Below are 15,563 nucleotides of genomic sequence, written 5' to 3' on the forward strand. Positions count from 1 at the left end.
AGGATCTCTAGCCTCCTTATAAGACAAGGTCTTAGGTAGCCGAGGTCAGCCTAGAACTTACTTGAATTCCTGATCCTCCTGCCTCTACATCCTAACTTCTGGGATTATAGGCTTATGGTGACAAAATTTTCCAACATTAAAAAAATGTGAGTTGGTGTTTAATAAAGTTTTTTTTTTCTCAAGACAAGTCTCATTATGTAGCTCCAGCTGTCTTGCAACTCACTATGTAGACCAGGTTGGCCTCAAATTCACAGAGATCTGTCTGCCTCTGCCTCCTGAGTGCTGGGAATAAAAGCCCACTACTGATGGCTAATAAAGTTTGTTTGTTTGTTTGTTTGTTTGAAGACAGGGTTTCTCTGTGTAGCCTTGGCTGTCCTGGAGCATGCTCTGTAGACCAGGCTGGCCTTGAATTCACAGAGATCTCCCTGCCTCTGCTTCCTGAGTGCTAGGATTAAAGACGTGCACCACCACCACCCAACTAATAAAGATATTTTAATAAACTATTAAACACAAGGGTTAGGAAAAAGGAAGGTACTCAAAAGGAAAGACAAGACACACCTGAGAGCATGGATGTGGGTTTCTCTAAGAAGAGCTGTGGGGGCTGGAGAGAGGCCTCAATGGTTAAGAGCACTAGGAGCTCTTCTAGAGGTCCAGACTCCAATCCCCAGCATCCACATGGTGGTTCATAATCATCTGTAACTCCAGTTCCAGAGGATCTGATGCCCTCTTTTGATCTCTACAGGCATCAGGTACCCACATGGCATATACATGTATATGCAGAAAAAAAATCTATACACAAAACTCTGTATTCTGCAAGAGCAGCAAGTGCTCTTAACTGTTGAGCCATTTTTCCTACTCCTTTCTTTCAATTTTTGGGGGTTTTGTTTTCTTATTTTTTGAGACAGGGTTTCTCTGTGTAGCCCTGGCTGTCCCTGGAACTCCTCTGTAGACCAGGCTGGCCTTGAACTCAGAGATCTGCCTGCCTCCGCCTCCCTAGTGTTGTTGGTTGTTTTTGCTCTTTGGGGGTCTGCAACCCAGCTTCCAAATAAATCACCCATAGAGACTTATTATTACTTATAAATGTCCAGCCTTAGCTTGGCTTGTTTCTTGCTAGCTCTCCTTAACTTAAATTATCCCATCTATCTTTTTCCTTGGGTCTTTTCCTATTCTCTTACTTCTGTAAATCTTACTTTTACTTGGTGACTTGCTGTGTAGCTGGGTGGCTGATCCCGGGAGTCCTCCTCCTTCTCTGGCTACCTTCTCTTTCTTCCCAGATTTCTCCTTCTATCTATTCTCTCTGCCTGACAGCCCTGCCTATTCTTTCTCCTGCCTTGCTATTGGCCATTCAGTTCTTTATTAGACTATTAGTGGGTGTTTTAGCTAGGTACAGTAATAACACAGCTTCACAGAGTTAAACAAATGCAACATAAACAAAAGTAACACACCTTAAAATAATATTCCCCAACACCCTAGTGCTGGGATTAAAGGAGTGTGCCACCATCGCCTGGCTTAATTTTAAATTATATGTATGTATGTGGGTCCATGTAGGGGTATGTGCACAACAAGTATAGATTTCCCTTAGAGGCTAGAAGAGGGCATTGTAGTTATAGGCAGCTGTGACCAGCTTGATGAGCTTAATTCTGTAAACTAAACTCAGTCCTCAGGAAAAGCTTCAAGGGCTTTTAACTGCTAAGCCATCTCTCCTACTTCATGGCCTCAAATTCCTGATCCCTATACTTCAAGTGTCTTTTTTCTTTTTTTTTTGAGACAAGGTTTCTCTGTGTAGCTTTGCGCCTTTCCTGGAACTCACTCTGTAGCCCAGGCTGGCCTCGAATTCACAGAGATCCGCCTGGCTCTGCCTCCCGAGTGCTGGGAGTAAAGGCGTGGGCCACCACCACCCGGCTGTATACTTCAGTATCTTAAATGCTCCCAAGTGTCTCAATATAAAAAGTAAAAAGAAAGCTTGGTAGATTGGTGTGGTGGTGTACACCTTTAATCCCAGCATTTAGAAGGCAGAGGCAGGTGGATCTCTGAGGTTAGCCTCATCCACATCCATAGTGAGATCCTGTCTTAAAAAACAAACAAATTCCAAACCAATTATTTGTCTTTTCCCCAACCAACATATTTATTGGCTGGTTTGCTTTCTTCCTTTCTTAGGTAGGACCTCACATAGCCCAGGCTAGCCTGACACTTGGTACATAATTGAGATTAGCCTTGATCCTCTGATCTTTCTGATTCTGCTTCCACATCCCCAATCCTAGGTTAAGTAAAGGATCACCATGCCTGGCTTCTTAATTAATTTTTTTAACTAAATTTTACAATATAGCTAGGATTACAGGAGTAAATCCCCACACACCACATGTCTGTTTTCCTTTTTCTTTTTCTTTTCTTTCTTTCTTTTTTTTAGACAGGGCTCTTTGTAGACTTCAAATTTCAAATTCCTGGTGATTAGCCTACTTCTGCCTCTGACCCCTTGGCATTGGGATTAAAAGATTGCACCATTGTATCTGATCTGGTTTGTATTTTTTAAAAGTAATTGTTCAGAGGGCCAGGGGAAGATGCCAATTCCCTTGGCCTGGAATTACAGACAATTGTGAGCCACCATGTGGATACTGTGGATTGAATCCAGGTCCTCTGGAACAGTGGTTCTCAACCTTCCTAATGCTGGGACCCTTTAATACAGCTCCTCATGTTGTGCTGACTCCCAACCATAACATTATTTTCGTTGCTACTTCATAACTGTAATTTTGCTACTGTTATGAATCATAGCATAAATATCTGTTTTCTTTTTAAAAAATATTTATTTATTTTATGTATATGAGTGACCTGTCTTCATGCACACCAGAAGAGTGAATCAGGTCCCATAACAGATGGTTGTGAACCACCATGTGGTTGCTGGGAATTGAAACTCAGGGCCTCTGGAAGAACAGCCAATGCTCTTAACTACTGAGCCATTTCTCCAGCCCAATACCTGTTTTCTTTTTTTCTTCTACTTCTTTTTTTCTTTTTGTCTAAGACAGGGTTTCTCTGTTTAGCTTTGGAGCCTGTCCTAGAACTCGCTCTGTATACCAGGCTGGCCTTGAACTCAAAGATTCGCCTGCCTCTGCCTCCCGAGTGTTAGGATTAAAGGTGTGTGCCACTACCTTCGAGTTTACACCATCTTTTTAAAAAAGTTACCTTTTTTGCTTTTATTTTATTTTGGGATAGGGTTACAGGAACTGTAACCAGGCTGTCCTGGAACTCAGAGCTCTGCCTACATTTGCCTCCCTGGTGCTGGGATTAAAAGTGTGCCCCACTACTCGGGCTAATTTTTGTTTGATTGTTTTTCGAGACAGGGTTTCACTGTCCTGGAACTCGCTCTGTAGACCAGGCTGGCCTCGAACTCACAGAGAACTACCTGTCTCTGCCGCTGAGATTAAAGGTGTGCGCCACCATTGCCCAGCTGGTTGTTCTTTTTTTTAAAGATTCATTTATTTTTATTTTGTGTGTATTGGTGTTTTGCCTACATGTGACAGCTATGTACATGTGTCTTCAGTGCCCTTGGAGGCCAGGAGAGGGCGTTGGATCCTCTGGAACCAAAGTTACTGACAGCTTTCATTTGCCATGTAGGTGCTGGGAACAGAACCCAGGTCCTTTGGAAGAGGAGTCAGTGTTCTTAACCATCACTCCAGCCCCTACAGTGTTTTTTAAGATAGGGTATCTTTTCTCTTGGAGCATTCTTGAACTCATAGCATTGTTGAAGAAGACTTTAAACTTATCCTCCTTCCTCCGACTCCAAAATAGCTGGAGTTACAGGCCTGAGGCAACATCCCTATTTTTGGGGGGGGGGGGGGGGGGGGGGATCAATCCAGGGCTTTCCGTATGCTCCTTAAGCACTCTACCAATTGAGCTATGAGCTCTTTTTTCTCTTTTTTAAAATGTATTGCCCGTTTTTTCGATTAATGTCAGGGTGATGCTCATTTGTGTTCACGGCTTTACATATCTTAACTGACTACCTGCCTAACAAAATAGCAGAATCTAAGAAAGGTTTAAGCGGGCCCAAAGCATTCTGGATCCTTTGGATAAAGAATGGCTCGACCGTTGCCGGGAGCGGCCGGGGAGCGGCTCTCAGACGCGTGGTGATTGGTTGAGGAAGAACTTCCGCAGACACTTCCGACTCTCGACCCGCCCTGAGCATCGGTGATTGGCTGGCCTGTGCAAGCGCTAAGTCGCCTGGGAGTTGTAGTTCTTTTGGTTTGATAGGTGACGCTGGTAAAAGCTAGTAGTTGGAGACAGTTAGCGGTGATTGCGTTTGATCTCTGCCGCCAGCATCATGTCTCGTGTATTGGTGCCCTGTCATGTGAAAAGCACCGTAGCCCTGCAAATGGGCGACATGAGGACCAACCAAGGTCGGCCTGGCGTGCTGGTCGTCGATGTCACCTTTCCCAACGTCGCGCCTTTCGAGGTGAGCGACCCCTAGTAGGCGCGACCAAGGGCGGGGAAGACCTAGTAACCGTTTCCCAGGCATTTACTCATTCATAACCTATGCAGTTCCCCTTGCTTTTGCGAACTGGCCCTATTCAGTAGCTTATACAGCCTTTATTAGACTAGAATTTCCTGTCCTGTTCTCTTCAGCATCTCTTCCTCGTGTCCAGGACACCACTGAAAATACAATTATGAACCTCAGTAAAAGTGAGAGGGTATTGGTTTTGATTATAGCTGGGATCCTTAAATAATGATGTAAACTTCCCCATTCCAATGGCTCTTGCCTCAGGTCAGGTGCAACTCATCCTTCATCTAGGTCTTCCTAGTGACTTGTTTCTAATCCCTAGTTGCACTTCCATCTCAGCTGACTGTGACAGGGCACTGCATGACCTCAACACAGGACAAAGCCCGCCTCTAACAGCATAGCATTCTGAGCCACCCTGTGACTGTGCCTCACCTACTCTCTTGACGTTATGTGTTTTGTGTTACAATATGTGGTTATCTCCCAAGATGTTACTTACCACTGGCCGGGGGAAACCTAATCTAACCCTGGAAAATCTGAGTCAGTGTGTTTGAGGTGGCTCTTTGACATCTATATTTTTATTTTTTAAATGTTTAATTTTATGTGTTTGAGTGTTTTGTTTGCATGTATGCTTGTATACTTTGTGCATACTTAGTACTGGTGGAGGTCAGAAGAGGGTTCTGAATCCCCTGGAACTGGAGTTATGAACAGCTGTAAGGGGCCATGTAGGTTCTGGGAACCAAACTTGACTCTCTGCAAGAGCATCAAGTGCTCTTAACTACTGAGCAATCTCTCCAGCCCCGATATCTGTATTTTTTTTCAAGTTTCATAGATGATTCTGATGGGCGTCCAGTGATGAAAACTACTGCTATGGCAGTTGATACTGTAGGTCTAGACGCCCAGCCCATTGCCTCCCCCACTGCAAGTGTGAGCAACAAACTATCCTACTATTCTTTTTTTTTTTTTTTTAATGTACACAGCATGTATGATTGCAGAAGAGGGCGCCAGATCTCATTGCAGATGGTTGTGAGCCACCATGTGGATGCTGGGAATGGAACTCAGGACCTCTGGTAGAGCAGTCAGTGCTCTTAACCTCTGAGTCATCTCTCCAGCCCCCCTATCCTACTATTCTTATTCTGGTCTTAGTATGATAATTCCTTCTTAGTTAAGAGAGAGACAGAGACAGACAGAGAGATAAACAGAAGGAGAGAACTTCTGCTATTACCAGGTTGAACTACAATTCTTTTCCATACTAGATTCTTAGGTTCTCTTACTCCGGTACTTTTAAAAATATGCTACTTTTGGGTTGGTGCGGGCGCGGGGGGTGGGGGTGGGGGGGTGGGGGGTGGGTTCTTATGAATCCCAGAATGGTCAAGAATAGCTGAGGCTTATCATGAACTTTTGATCCTCTACCTCTACCTCCCAAGCACTGGGATTACAGGTATGCATCACGAAGCTGGTTTATGCAGTACTGAGCATCTAGCAAAAAAATCTTCAAACATGCTAGATAAGGCAAGCACTGAGCAGCTGAGCTATATCATTAGCCCAAAGTATTGCTTACCTACCTTTGCTTTCCACTTAGCAAGCTCATCCTTTCAGGCTTCACATGTCCATTTTCTGCTTTCCTCAGGGTTAGGGTTCTGACCTCTGATACCATCTCATATATGTTGGCATGGTTTGTTTGCATGACTTACTGGACTGTGAGCATGTTTAGGAAAGCAAAATTATATTTGGCCCCAGGAATTGTTGACTTGCTTAGCAAAAGTGTAAATTCCAAATGAAAGATTATGTCATTGTGCCGGGTACCTCATTTCTCATGGTGGGTTGGATGTATTCTAGTTGCAGGAGATCACATTTAAGAATTACTACACAGCTTTCTTGAGCATCCGTGTTCGTCAACATACTCCACTGCACACACCATCCAAGTGGGTAACTTGTCTGCGGGACTACTGTTTGATGCCTGACCCACACAGTGAGGAGGGAGCCCAGGAGTATGTATCACTGTTCAAGCACCAGGTCAGCTGAGTCTCAGCATGGCCAGGGAATCCTAGATGAGGACTTCCTGCCTAGGGATTGGGCAGAATAGCAGGAGGGAAGAGTGGGGCAAATTTGGGCTGGGCTGTGGCGCAGGTACTTTGGAGGGACCACTGTTCTGTCCTTTCCAAAGGCTTGGGGAAGCATTTGGTTTACTTTTGATTGGGAGCTGAGTCTTCAGTGGGTCATCTTTTGTTTTCTTTTCTTTTCGAGACAGGGTTTCTTTGTGTAGCCCTGGCTGTCCCGGGACTTACTCTGCAGACCATATTGGCCTTGAGCTCAGAAAAAGAAACAGTCTGCCTCTGCCTCCCAAGTGCTGGGAGTAAAGGCTTGCTCCACCACCACTCAACTATTTTTTTTTTTCAATTTTATTTATTTTTTGTTTGGGACAGGGTTTCTCTGTGAGCCCTGGATCTCCTGGAACTTGTTTTGTAGACCATATTGGCCTTGAGCTCAGAAAAAGGAACTGCCTGCCTCTGCCTCCCGAGTGCTAAGATCAAAGGCGTGCACCACCAAGCCCGGCTCAGTGGCTCATTTTTTATGTGTATCAGATGCTGTGTGACGTGACCAGAGTACTAGAGCTGCGCCTGATACTGCAGCAGCCGTCACCACTATGGCTGTCTTTCACAGTAGAGGAACTGCAAATTTACCAGCAGGGACCGAAGGTAAGTGACTAAAACCTGCTGGCTAGCCCTTTACCTACAACGCTTCTAGCAAGCTAGGAGAGATGGGGCACTGGGGTGGGTGGTGGGGTGGATAGTGAGACTCAGAAGGAAGCCTTCATGAATGTTGGAGGAGTGTGAATGCACAAGTTCATAATCAAAGGTGGGGTTCTGTCTTAGTATCCCCTAACCTTTGAGACCACCCACTACCTTTAGGTGCTGGGATATGCTTTTTTGCTTATGTTCCTGGGTTCTCCTTTTGCGTAGCAGAACAGTTTAGCAATCTGAGCATCCCTTTGATCTTATACTGAGCTTTCTCAGTGTCTCAGGTTCAAGGGGCCTTTGCTCTCAGATTCTGCCCCACTTAGGACAGTATGCCTTTGCTTTGCAGAGTCCCTCCTTGACTTTCCCCAAGTGGCTTTCCCACCCAGTGTCCAATGAGCAGCCTACTCCCCGCCTTGAGGTAAGCTAACACTGGGTATTAGCCACATGTACTTGGTTCTGATGTCCAGAGAATGAACACAAGGGCCTCTGGCTATCCTAAAACCAGCTGGGGATGCAACTCAGTGGTAGAATACTTTAGGTAAGATAAGATCCTGGGTTTGATTTCCAAAACCACAAAAATTTGAGACTGGACTCAGGGCCCATGGTTCTTTTCTTCTTGGGTGTTCTGTGGGATTTGAGTCATCTCTGGTGTAGGCATGAATTGCTTACTGGATGAACATCAGGCCCCAATCACACATTCTGTAAGTTATTTGGAAATGTTACTGGTTCCAGCTGGAGTGCTCCATATCTTATATCTCTGAGGGCACTGTTGGGGAGAAATTCTTGACCACCATTTCTTCCTTCGGGCATAGGGTCTCCCAGACCCCAGCAGAGTATCCTCCGAGGTGCAGCAGATGTGGGCACTGACAGAGATGATTCGGGCTAGTCACACTTCCACGAGGATCGGCCGCTTTGATGTGAGTGATCTCTTCCTTCTGCTTGGCTTATTTGCTTTGCGCAGCTTGGAACTGATAGTCTCTTGTGTTGCAGGTGGATGGCTGCTACGATCTGAATTTGCTCTCCTACACATGAGCAGCAGCTTCTACTTGAGACATTGGCCTTCTGGGCTCATCCAGGCGTGGTTTGGCCACCAGAGGCTGAAATGTGTTCCCTCCACATCCAAGTTTTATCTGGGTCAAAGGAATTCCTGAGTTCACCTTGTTGTTTTAGCATGAATTCTTAGTGGGGGCACTTTCTGTCTTTGTCTGACATGCAAATTCAGTTTCTTCCTCTCAAAAGTTACAGGTTCTACTTAGAATCCTTGAGTTCGTCCTGCCTCTCCTGCCAGTATGCACACCCCTGTCTTCCTCCATTTTCCCCATGTTGAGATAAACCTGTTTCATGTAGCCTAGGAAGGCCACTGCTGTTTTGACATTTATGACCCGGGAAGCTTGAGGAAGAGATGCCCCCCATTCATTCCTCTGCTTCTGCTGGTGGCCTTTGTCGTTTGTATTATATCCATAAAAAAGAAAATGTCGCTGGGCAGTGTTGGTGCACACCTTTAATCCCAGCACTCAGGAGGCAGAGCGAGGCGGATCTCTGTGAGTTTGAGGCCAGCCTGGTCTACAGAGTGAGATCCAGGGCAGGCACCAAAACTATACAGAGAAACCCTGTCTCAAAAAACAAAACAAAACAAAAAAACCAAAAAGAAAAAAGAAAGAAAATGTCTTAGATCCTGGCATGGTGGCACACACCTTTAACCTCAGCACTTGTGAGTTCAAGGCCATCTTGGTTTTACACAGTGAATCCCAGGCCAGTCAGGGGTACACAGGAAGACCCTGTCTTTGGGGGATGGGGGAAGAAAAGAAAAAGAAAATGCTTCTCTTTAAATTTGTCTGTTACTGGCCTAGGAGGCAGAGCTAGGGTTTGGGGGACCGTGAGTGCTTGAGTCTCTGAGCTGGTTCCTGAAATGTGTTCTTCGTCAGTTCTGGACAGGTGCTTTTGGCACAGCTGGGGCCTGAGAATGAGACTTCCAGTCTACTTGTCATCAGACTCAGCAGGAAGCATGTCAATGACCCTCTTCCCAGTTGCTCCTTGCCAGTCACGCTTAGGATGATGAGAGATCTAAGAGAAGCTGAGGTCCTCCACTGCCCCAGAGCAACCACTAAATGATGAAGGCTGCTGCTCTTTCTTGTGATAAAATCCAGTTTCCCTCTAGTTCTTCCTGACAGTGCCCCTGGAAACTATTATAAAGCGGTGCTGCAAGGTGTCTTGGACCTGGAAAATTGAACATGTGTATGTGCAACAGTTTTTTGGAAAAGTCTAGCCTTTGGTAGCTACCCTTCATTCTTGCCAATCAGCCTTCTTGAAGGTAGTGTCTTCATCTGCAAGATCATTGTTTAAGCCCATTCAGTTTTTGCTGAAAGGGTGCTCACCATAGTGCTGTGTTCAGGGAACAATGGTCTGCAGTATGCATGAGTAAAGAGGATTCTGGGGTGGCAGAGAGCATGCATAATTCATCCCTGTGTTCCAAAACCCCAGCACTGGACCTACTGTGCAGCAAGATAAATAAATACTTGTAGACTACGTGACCGTGTTTGCTGCTTGTGTGTGCCCAGTGGGAGATCAAGAGACCACAATAAGAAGACAGGACATGATGGTACTGTGCCTGCCCAGAGGGTTTCACCCTCTAGTGAATGCTCCACCTCCCACGGCTATTTGACCTGAATGTGTAATTCAGGCTTTTCAGCCATTTGCAGAACTTTGACCTTCTGGAGGCTGGGAGGTCTAACCCCCAATTCTGGTTCTAGGCAGCTTGTTCTGCTCTGAACTGCCTGACTTGCTTTTATTAGCTAGAGGAAGAGCCTGAGGCCATCAGGAGTCAGCACTCTGTTTAAATCCCAGGCGGTGCCCTATGGGCTTTCCACCTCCCTTCCTATCCCCTGCAGGCTAGAAAGACCTGTCCAAGAAGGGGTTGGGACTACATCTCCCAGAGTGCCTGGCAGAGTAGTGGCCTTGGTGTGCCGGCTGCACCAGTTGCGGGTGACAATGCAGCGGACAGTGAGCGTGGTGGCCCCTCTGGGTTTTCGTCTGCAGGCACAACCCTTGGTCCAGAGCCGCCCACTCAGTTGTGTGCAGGTGGGATGAAGGGCACTGGGGTTTGTTACTGGTCTTGGAGGGTGGGGGAGGAAGCTGATGGGACTGGGCCCTGGTGGCTTTAAGCCTGGCTGTCCACAGGATGTGCTCCGCAGGACTCCACTCTATGACTTCCACCTGGCCCATGGAGGAAAAATGGTGGCGTTTGCGGGGTGGAGTCTGCCTGTACAATACCAGGACAGTCACGTTGTTTCACACCTGCATACACGCCAGCACTGTTCTGTCTTTGATGTGTCCCACATGCTGCAGGTGAGCCGGGGCGGGATCTGGCCTTCCTTCCCATCTACAGTATTGTACTCTTCAGCTTTGTGGGAGGGTATCTTAGAGTGCAGTGTTAGGAACACTGGAGGGCTGACTAACTCAGGTCTTCTGATTGTTTTTCTCTGATCTCTCCTGCCCTTGGGTTTGCTAGAGCTGTACCTACTCTCATCTGCTGTGTGGGTATTGGTTTGGAAATAGGTTGGGTATCTTAGCAAGGTGCTAGGTCCCCTTGGGTTCTTAGATTGTGCTCAGTCCCAGGAGGCTGGGAGGGATAGCGGAAATGAGAAGGTAGGACCTTTGCTATCTCCAGAACCCAAAGACTATAGTCAGTCACTTCTGGGCTGAACTATAGTATGGACAACTGAAGGACGCTTTCTTGCCTAGCAGCCTTTTAGATTGCAGATAATGCAGTGGACTGAGGCTTTCCATATTTTCCCTAGACCAAGATATTTGGTTGTGACCGAGTGAAGCTGATGGAAAGTATGGTGGTTGGAGACATCGCGGAACTAAGGCCTAACCAGGTGGGCCCATTTTATTTTTCTCAATGCTAAGTTCTTGTCTCAAGCTTAGGAGGCACAAAGATAGGTCAGATATAGCTTCTCAGGGCTTGCTATCTTGAAGGAGTCTTTGGGTCATTTCCAGATATTCAGCCAGCTTTGGAAAAGCACAATCCCAGCCTTACTACATTTGGTTTTGAAAGGCCAAAAACCAAAGTTTATATGCTTTGACCTCTCATGCTGCCCATACCTTTGACATTCATAGCATGATCCCTAAACCAGAAGCCTCTCCATTTTCTAGGACTGTCTTAGGAATATGCTTAGGCACTGCTCTCGACCTGCTGAACCAGAACCTTAGTTTTTACAAGATCTCTAGGTGGCTCACGTGACTTATCAATCTCAGGGTTTGGCCATCCAGTTGGAAGGAGAAGGCCAGCCTTACAGTGTTTTGAACCCATTGCTAAAGAATGTGATGGGAGCCCGTGGGATCATGAAGATGGTCTTTGAGGCTTTGAGGTCTGTATCCTGGAGGTTGGCACATGGGTGGAGATACTGGGATGGGGTGAAGCAGTAATTCCTAGGTGTCATAGAGCATGAAATGGATTTCTAAGAATTAAGTAGTGAGGGAGCCAAAGATCCCACTCACCTGGGAAGGTCCCCTAAAGTGGGAGGAGTAAAAATTTACTTGACAAATGAAAATCAAAGACCCTAGATTTGAGCCTTACCTTGCACACTTTACCCGGAACTGCGTTCATGAATTTATGGAAACTGAGTGAATCTAAGAATGTTTCTGGCTCACACTTGGCTTTGGCGTCCTGGACTCGGAGACAAGGATGTTCTGTTTTATTGCTAGGGAATACTGTCACTGTTTACCAATGAAGCTGGAGGCATCTTAGATGACTTGATTGTGACCAATACTTCGGAGGGGCACCTGTATGTCGTGTCCAACGCTGGCTGCTGGGACAAGGACTTGGCTCTCATGCAGGTATAGCTGCCTTTTATTCTAGGTACTTGGTATTCTTTGTTTATAAAGCAGTGCCCAGTGCAGATAGGGGCTCAGAAAATGACTTAATAAAACAACAGTCACCGGGTGGTGGCGCACGCCTTTAATCCTAGCACTCGGGAGGCAGAGCCAGGCGGATCTCTGTGAGTTTGAGGCCAGCCTGGTCTACTAAGCGAGATCCAGGAAAGGCGCAAAGCTACACAGAGAAACCCTGTCTCGGAAAACCCCTCCCCCCAAAAAATTTAAAAAAATAAAATAAAATAAATAAAATAAAAAAATAAAAGAACAGTCAATAGACTGAAGAGTAGGTACTCTCTGGTGCACAGCAGGGTTTGGGGATGGGGACTGGAGAAGGTGGGAGATAAAGCTGACCCTGACCCTAAAATGAGCATCCTCTGGTAAGGGTAGATGAGGTGACAAACAGACTTGGGCTTAGGTCATCCTTACCATTTAGCAGCTGTGTGACTTGTAAGATGGTAACCAGCCTGCTATCTAACTGGCCAGTTCTGCAGTGTCCAACCCATAGTAGGTGCTCAGTAATGGTTTCAAACACTGATATGTTCCTGTTTTTCATTTCAGGACAAGGTCAAGGAGTTCCAGAACAGGGGCAGTGATGTAGGCCTGGAGGTGGTAGATAACGCCCTGTTAGCTCTACAAGGTAAGAGTGCCAGGTTGGGGCTAGAGCCAGCCCTGGCCTTCCTGACTTTATTTGCTGCTTAACATGGATAATATCCCAAGAGAAGGTATGGATGCTGTGACATCTGTATGCCATAATTCCAAAGTTAAGTATCTTCACTCTCCTCTCTGCAAAGCTGTCCATGGGCTAGGGACAAGGGCATCCTCTCCCCTCCTGCACAGTTGGGCTTGCTTGGGACCTGTTCTGCTTCCTAAGCAAGGGCTATAGTCTAGGTGGTGTTGGGTCCAAGATCCTGGGTTATTCTCTTTGGGCCCAGGACCCACTGCAGCGCAAGTGCTACAGGCTGGTGTGACAGATGATCTGAGGAAACTGCCCTTCATGACCAGTGCTGTGATGGAGGTGTTTGGTGTGTCTGGCTGTCGCGTGACCCGCTGTGGCTACACAGGAGAAGATGGTGTGGAGGTATGTTGAGAAGTAGTTATTCCCCATGGTTTCTCACACCTGTAACCCCAGTGTTTATGGAAATAGAAGCAGGAACATCTTAGTTCATGGTGGGCTGGGTTTCCATAGTAAGTTCCAAGCTAAGCAAGGCTACATAATGAGAGCCTATCCCAGAGAAAATAAAGCCAAAACAAAATCCCAAAACAAAAAATACAGTTGTAAAGCTTGGCATGGGGTGGCACATGCCTATGATCCCAGCACCCTGGAAGTAGACAGGAGAATCCTAAGTTACAGGTCAGCCTGGGCTACCTGTCTCAGAAAGAGGGGTGGGGGTAGGGGGAAATGGGGCATATAATGCAATGGTAGAATGTTTCACTTCCGTACAACCAAAAATGGTAAAAGTACAAGATTCAAGAGGGGTGACTGCCTGTCTGCTCTCTGGTCCTTTGTGCAGATCTCAGTGCCAGCAGCAGGGGCAGTCCACTTGGCAACTGCTTTGCTGAAAAACCCAGAGGTGAAGCTGGCAGGACTAGCAGCCAGAGACAGCCTGCGCTTGGAGGCAGGCCTCTGTCTGTATGGGAATGACATTGATGAACAGACCACACCTGTGGAAGGCAGCCTCAGCTGGACACTGGGTGAGCTGGGCTAGCCTTCAAGGGGTCCTGAAGATTAGAACACCTTTTAATGAGACCAGCCAGCCCATAACTACTTCTAAGGTTGTATATGCTGGAACAAGTAACTCAGCCTTGCCCAGCCTTCATTACCTGAAGGTGCTACCGTGACTTCCCTATTATAAACTGAGGACCCTAAGTATGGCTTCCAGGGGGTAGGAGATGGTTGATTGACTGACTGTAGTGCAGGGGAAGAATAGAGCCCAAGTGATGCTTGATGGGTGACACTTGGGACCTTGGTAGTAAAGACTTTCTGTGTCCAGGGCTTTGTTATGGCTTACATCTGGTGTATTCTGTTCCAGGAAAGCGCCGCCGAACTGCCATGGACTTCCCAGGAGCCAAAATCATTGTTCCCCAGCTGAAGGGTGAGGTGCAGAAGAGACGTGTGGGGTTGATATGTGAAGGGGCCCCAATGAGAGCACACAGTCCTATCCTGAGCACAGAAGGCACTGTGATTGGTAAGTGGTCTAGGATGGGGACACTGGCTGGCAGGGTGTCCAGGGTAGGGATATTGGGCTGGCAGGGTGGTGTTAACCTATGGCCTATGCCTGGACAGGCACAGTGACCAGTGGCTGCCCTTCACCCAGCCTGAAGAAGAATGTGGCAATGGGTTATGTGCCATTCAAGTACAGTCGGCCAGGGACACAGCTGCTGGTGGAGGTTCGGCGGAAGCAGCAAATGACGGTGGTTACCAAAATGCCCTTTGTGCCCACCAACTACTATACTCTCAAGTGAAGATGGCCCATGAAAAGCCCTTCCCCCAGGAGTCTTCGAGGACAAGACATTCCATAGTGCTTAGTCAGAACAGTGAGGCAGAGCTGTCGGGGTGGGGTGGAAGCTAAATGCTGTTTGCTGTGGTCTGGTTAGGGTCGGGAGAACATCCCATCTATTCTCCTTCTCCATCAAGCCATCCTAACTTTAGGGCCCAATTTTTAAAAATACAAATCACCTTAATTAATGTTCTATTTCAGTCCGCAATCCCACTAACCTTATTCTGCCAGGTGCTGGCTATAGAACAAACATCTGCCTTTGGAGGATAACACCTGCCCAACCTACCTCACCACGGTTTCTCTAATTTCAAAGGGCTATTACTGTGGGCAGTGTGAGCTTAGGAACCTCCTCCACTCTGCTCCTCATGAATGCACACCCTGCCTTTCCTTGGATAAAAATGACTTCTGACTCAGTGTTGGCTGAGTTGTTCCTGTGCACAAACTTAGGGCTGGCTAAGCAAACACAGACTCACCCTTCCACATTCCCTAGTCAGCTCAGCCTGTTGTGAAGCAGCAAGACATGGCAGGCTTGGTACTTGGGCTGACCTTAGCTCTTGTTGTGAATAACTGTACTTTACTAACTCTGGGAAAAAAAAAAAAATCAAAGAAAGTTTCCTTCTGGGGCTGGAGAGATGGCTCAGTGGTTAAGAACACTGGTTGCTCTTCCAGAGGACCTGCTTCATTTCCCAGCACCCACATGGCAGCTTAAAATTGTCTGTTATCCAGCTCAAAGTGATTTGACATCTTCATATAGTATTAAATGCAGGCAAAACACCAATGCATATAAAATAAAAATAAATCATAAGAAAGTTTCCTTCCTTCTTCCTTGCCATGGTCTCTAGCTTTATTGTTCTTTTGTTCACTGGGTTCCTGGGCTGCCAATCCAATACTTGTCTTCTTGGCTTCCAACACAGGTTCTGAGAGGCTCTCCTTGAAAGGGGCCATGTATATAAGAACTAA

General features: G+C 46.7%; 2 protein-coding genes across 4 annotated transcripts; both read left to right on the top strand.

Annotated features, from left to right (window-relative positions):
* The first annotated feature begins 4,177 nt into the window (after positions 1 to 4,177).
* Nicn1 (nicolin 1, tubulin polyglutamylase complex subunit) lies at positions 4,178 to 8,704 on the top strand. 2 transcript variants are annotated; one of them, XM_059268642.1, is made up of 6 exons: positions 4,178 to 4,444; positions 6,332 to 6,502; positions 7,072 to 7,185; positions 7,574 to 7,645; positions 8,040 to 8,144; positions 8,218 to 8,704. In XM_059268642.1, exons 1-6 carry the CDS (start codon positions 4,313 to 4,315, stop codon positions 8,257 to 8,259), a joined length of 636 nt encoding a protein of 211 aa, XP_059124625.1. In that variant the 5' UTR covers positions 4,178 to 4,312; the 3' UTR covers positions 8,260 to 8,704. The 2 variants fall into 2 exon arrangements, with proteins under 2 accessions (XP_059124625.1, XP_059124624.1); XM_059268641.1 differs by having other exon boundaries at positions 4,185 to 4,444; positions 6,326 to 6,502.
* Positions 8,705 to 9,871: 1,167 nt separating this feature from the next.
* On the top strand, positions 9,872 to 15,428 carry Amt (aminomethyltransferase). 2 transcript variants are annotated; one of them, XM_059268643.1, is made up of 9 exons: positions 9,872 to 10,305; positions 10,390 to 10,572; positions 11,025 to 11,105; positions 11,935 to 12,066; positions 12,664 to 12,742; positions 13,038 to 13,183; positions 13,617 to 13,797; positions 14,136 to 14,291; positions 14,390 to 15,428. In XM_059268643.1, the coding sequence occupies exons 1-9, from the start codon at positions 10,216 to 10,218 to the stop codon at positions 14,566 to 14,568; spliced, it is 1,227 nt and encodes a 408-aa protein (XP_059124626.1). In that variant the 5' UTR covers positions 9,872 to 10,215; the 3' UTR covers positions 14,569 to 15,428. The 2 variants fall into 2 exon arrangements, with proteins under 2 accessions (XP_059124626.1, XP_059124627.1); XM_059268644.1 differs by having other exon boundaries at positions 9,873 to 10,305; positions 10,405 to 10,572.
* The last annotated feature ends 135 nt before the right edge of the window (positions 15,429 to 15,563 follow it).

This window comes from Peromyscus eremicus, chromosome 7 (genome assembly GCF_949786415.1).
Source record: "Peromyscus eremicus chromosome 7, PerEre_H2_v1, whole genome shotgun sequence".
Lineage (NCBI taxonomy): Eukaryota > Metazoa > Chordata > Mammalia > Rodentia > Cricetidae > Peromyscus > Peromyscus eremicus.